Raw genomic sequence first — 2,670 nt, forward strand, 5'->3', positions numbered from 1 at the left:
TATATATATATATATATATATATATATATATATATATATATATATATATATATATATATATATAGCTAAACCTACTGAACAAGACGAGATGGTTCTTGTATCCCATTGTATGCTAAATTAGATCCAATGCATTGCCTCCCTTTTAGATTTTAGCTTTAATCTACTTTGGTCAACCACTACTTTTTATTGACATCCATATCCCAATATCTATCAAATCCTCCAATAATATGCCCTATGTTGTTATTCTAGCTTAGACTCAAAAGTTTAATGGTCTTATCAATCCTGCTACAGCTAATCACCCTTAAGTTTCGTGTTGCACATGCTTTATACATACATACTGGTCAAGACTTCCCTGCTTAATTATTGAAAGACCAAGCAAAACAATTATTAACCATTTAGTTTTGATATTCTAATACTCCTTCACACCATGTCAATGTCTTTTCTGAAAAACACAAATTTTACTTCACCTTTTCTCAGTTTTAAATCTAACATATCATAATAACAGAGAAGTTTACAAGATTGACCAAATATGCCAATGTATGAAAATAATTTGTAATACCAATCAATTTGGCATTATACATAAACCATTTTGCTCTAATAAAAAACATAAAAGTCTGAATTTCTGATCCCATATCTAGGAAAAGAACACTAACAACCTGAATTAATTATATGAAGATAACTTCATTCCGAAGAATTGTAACAACCTGTTCCCCACCTAAACCTTAGAAACAAAAGTGGTTGGTGATGAATCTAGCTCTAGACAACTTTAATTCAATTAGATGCTCTTAAAGGAAAGGTTTTCTTTGATTTTCAGTTTTTTTTTTTACTGATTTACTCCAATCATTACTACATTATAGGCAAAGAAAGGGACTTACAGAGTTATGTTTTCTCTATTTGATTAATAATTTTCTTCCAGACAAACCTTCTCTGTTTCTAGCTTTCAATATCCAATTTACCCTTAAATATTTATAATCAAGTCAAAGTCATTTTTATTCCCTTAATTCAGCAACCATCACGAATTTGATATTCTATTTACACCTCAATCTACTACACGGCATTGACAACTATAAACGATTATGGAGAGGATGAGAATGTGGGTGGCTATTAGAAATTTAGCGTTACACCAGAATAACGTTTATAAACACAGCTAATCAACTAGCTACCATACAGGAATATAAGTGCTTCCTCAGATTGGGACTGGAGCTAATTTAGTTGGGAAACGCTTAGTTGTCGAATTATATTGTATTATCAAACAGGCCCAACGAAATTTCATAAGGGAGCAATACTGTCCACGTTTCTTTCATGTTACAATTATTGATTATTGATGTAAAAAACAAGTGTAAGAAGCTGACTTCGCTCCATTGCTTAAACCAATAAAGATTAATTTTTTCTATATAATTGGCGAATGCTTAGTTGCCAACTACGCTTCTCGCGCAAAAAATTACGCGGCAACCTGAACTTCATGCCGGTTTGACAACATCGCATGTTAAACTCATCATTGATGAATCACATGGCTGATAAAAATATTGAAGAAAGAGAAAGAATGTAGTAAAGTGAAACAAAGTTGTTGGTGAAATTGTTCCCTTCTCATTCTCATTCTCCGTGTTCGTCATATTCGTCCAAATTCATTACAAATGAATAATTATGGATATACACCATTTTTTGGAGTTACCTTTGGTCAAGATAGGCCACTGAGAGAAGGGGAAGTAGGAAGGAATGATGATTTATATATTAATTAGTTGTTGGGGATTTGAATGGAGCCCGATTCTGGCCATGTGGAGGAAAACATGAGTTTACAAAAAGAGTGCTTTCGAAAATTCACAAGGCCAGCTAGGGACTCTCTTAATTTAAAGAATCAAAATCAAAATGAAACCAATTGAATAATTTGAGGTCTCTCATCACAGCTCCCTTTTAACGACTCACTCTCACTATAAATATTTCATGCATGCAGCTTTTCTCAACACTCAATAACACCAAACCTCTTCCCCCTCCTCTCTGCACTCCCAACAACAATATCTATCATTAAGGATCTCAGCAGCATTGGGCAGAGGTGATAAGTTTTTTTCTTCTACACATGACTGCTAGGGGCACCGACCCCAAAAGGGGTCGTCTTTGGCCACAAATGATCATGGCAATGGCCATTGCTTTGATTTCTACTACTGTAGTTTCTGTCAATGCTGATGGTTACCCTTCCTATTCTTCACCACCACCACCTCCTCCAACTTATGAATACAAGTCACCACCTCCACCTTCCCCATCACCTCCTCCTCCTTATGAGTATAAGTCACCACCTCCTCCATCACCATCACCACCACCTCCTTATGAGTACAAGTCACCTCCCCCTCCTTCCCCATCACCACCACCTCCCTACTATTACAAGTCTCCTCCACCACCCTCTCCATCGCCTCCTCCTCCATACTATTACAAGTCTCCTCCACCACCTTCTCCCTCGCCTCCTCCCCCATACCATTACAAGTCTCCTCCACCACCTTCTCCCTCGCCTCCTCCTCCATACTACTACAAGTCTCCTCCACCACCCTCTCCCTCCCCGCCTCCTCCATACTACTATAAGTCCCCTCCTCCACCCTCTCCCTCACCACCTCCTCCATACTATTACAAGTCCCCTCCACCACCCTCTCCCTCACCACCTCCTCCATACTACTACAAGTC

The 2,670-nt window shown here is 37.6% G+C and overlaps 1 protein-coding gene across 1 annotated transcript in view; it reads left to right on the plus strand.

The window, feature by feature from the left end:
- The first annotated feature begins 1,061 nt into the window (after positions 1–1,061).
- The window catches only part of LOC106772517 (extensin-2), a 4,519-nt gene continuing 2,910 nt past the window's right edge, over positions 1,062–2,670 (plus strand). The window contains exon 1 of the mRNA XM_014658959.2: positions 1,062–2,667. Coding sequence (XP_014514445.1) covers positions 2,075–2,667 — 593 coding nt within the window. The 5' untranslated portion in view covers positions 1,062–2,074. The remainder of the gene's footprint in view (positions 2,668–2,670) is intronic.

Source organism: Vigna radiata, chromosome 8, assembly GCF_000741045.1.
Source record: "Vigna radiata var. radiata cultivar VC1973A chromosome 8, Vradiata_ver6, whole genome shotgun sequence".
NCBI lineage: Eukaryota > Viridiplantae > Streptophyta > Magnoliopsida > Fabales > Fabaceae > Vigna > Vigna radiata.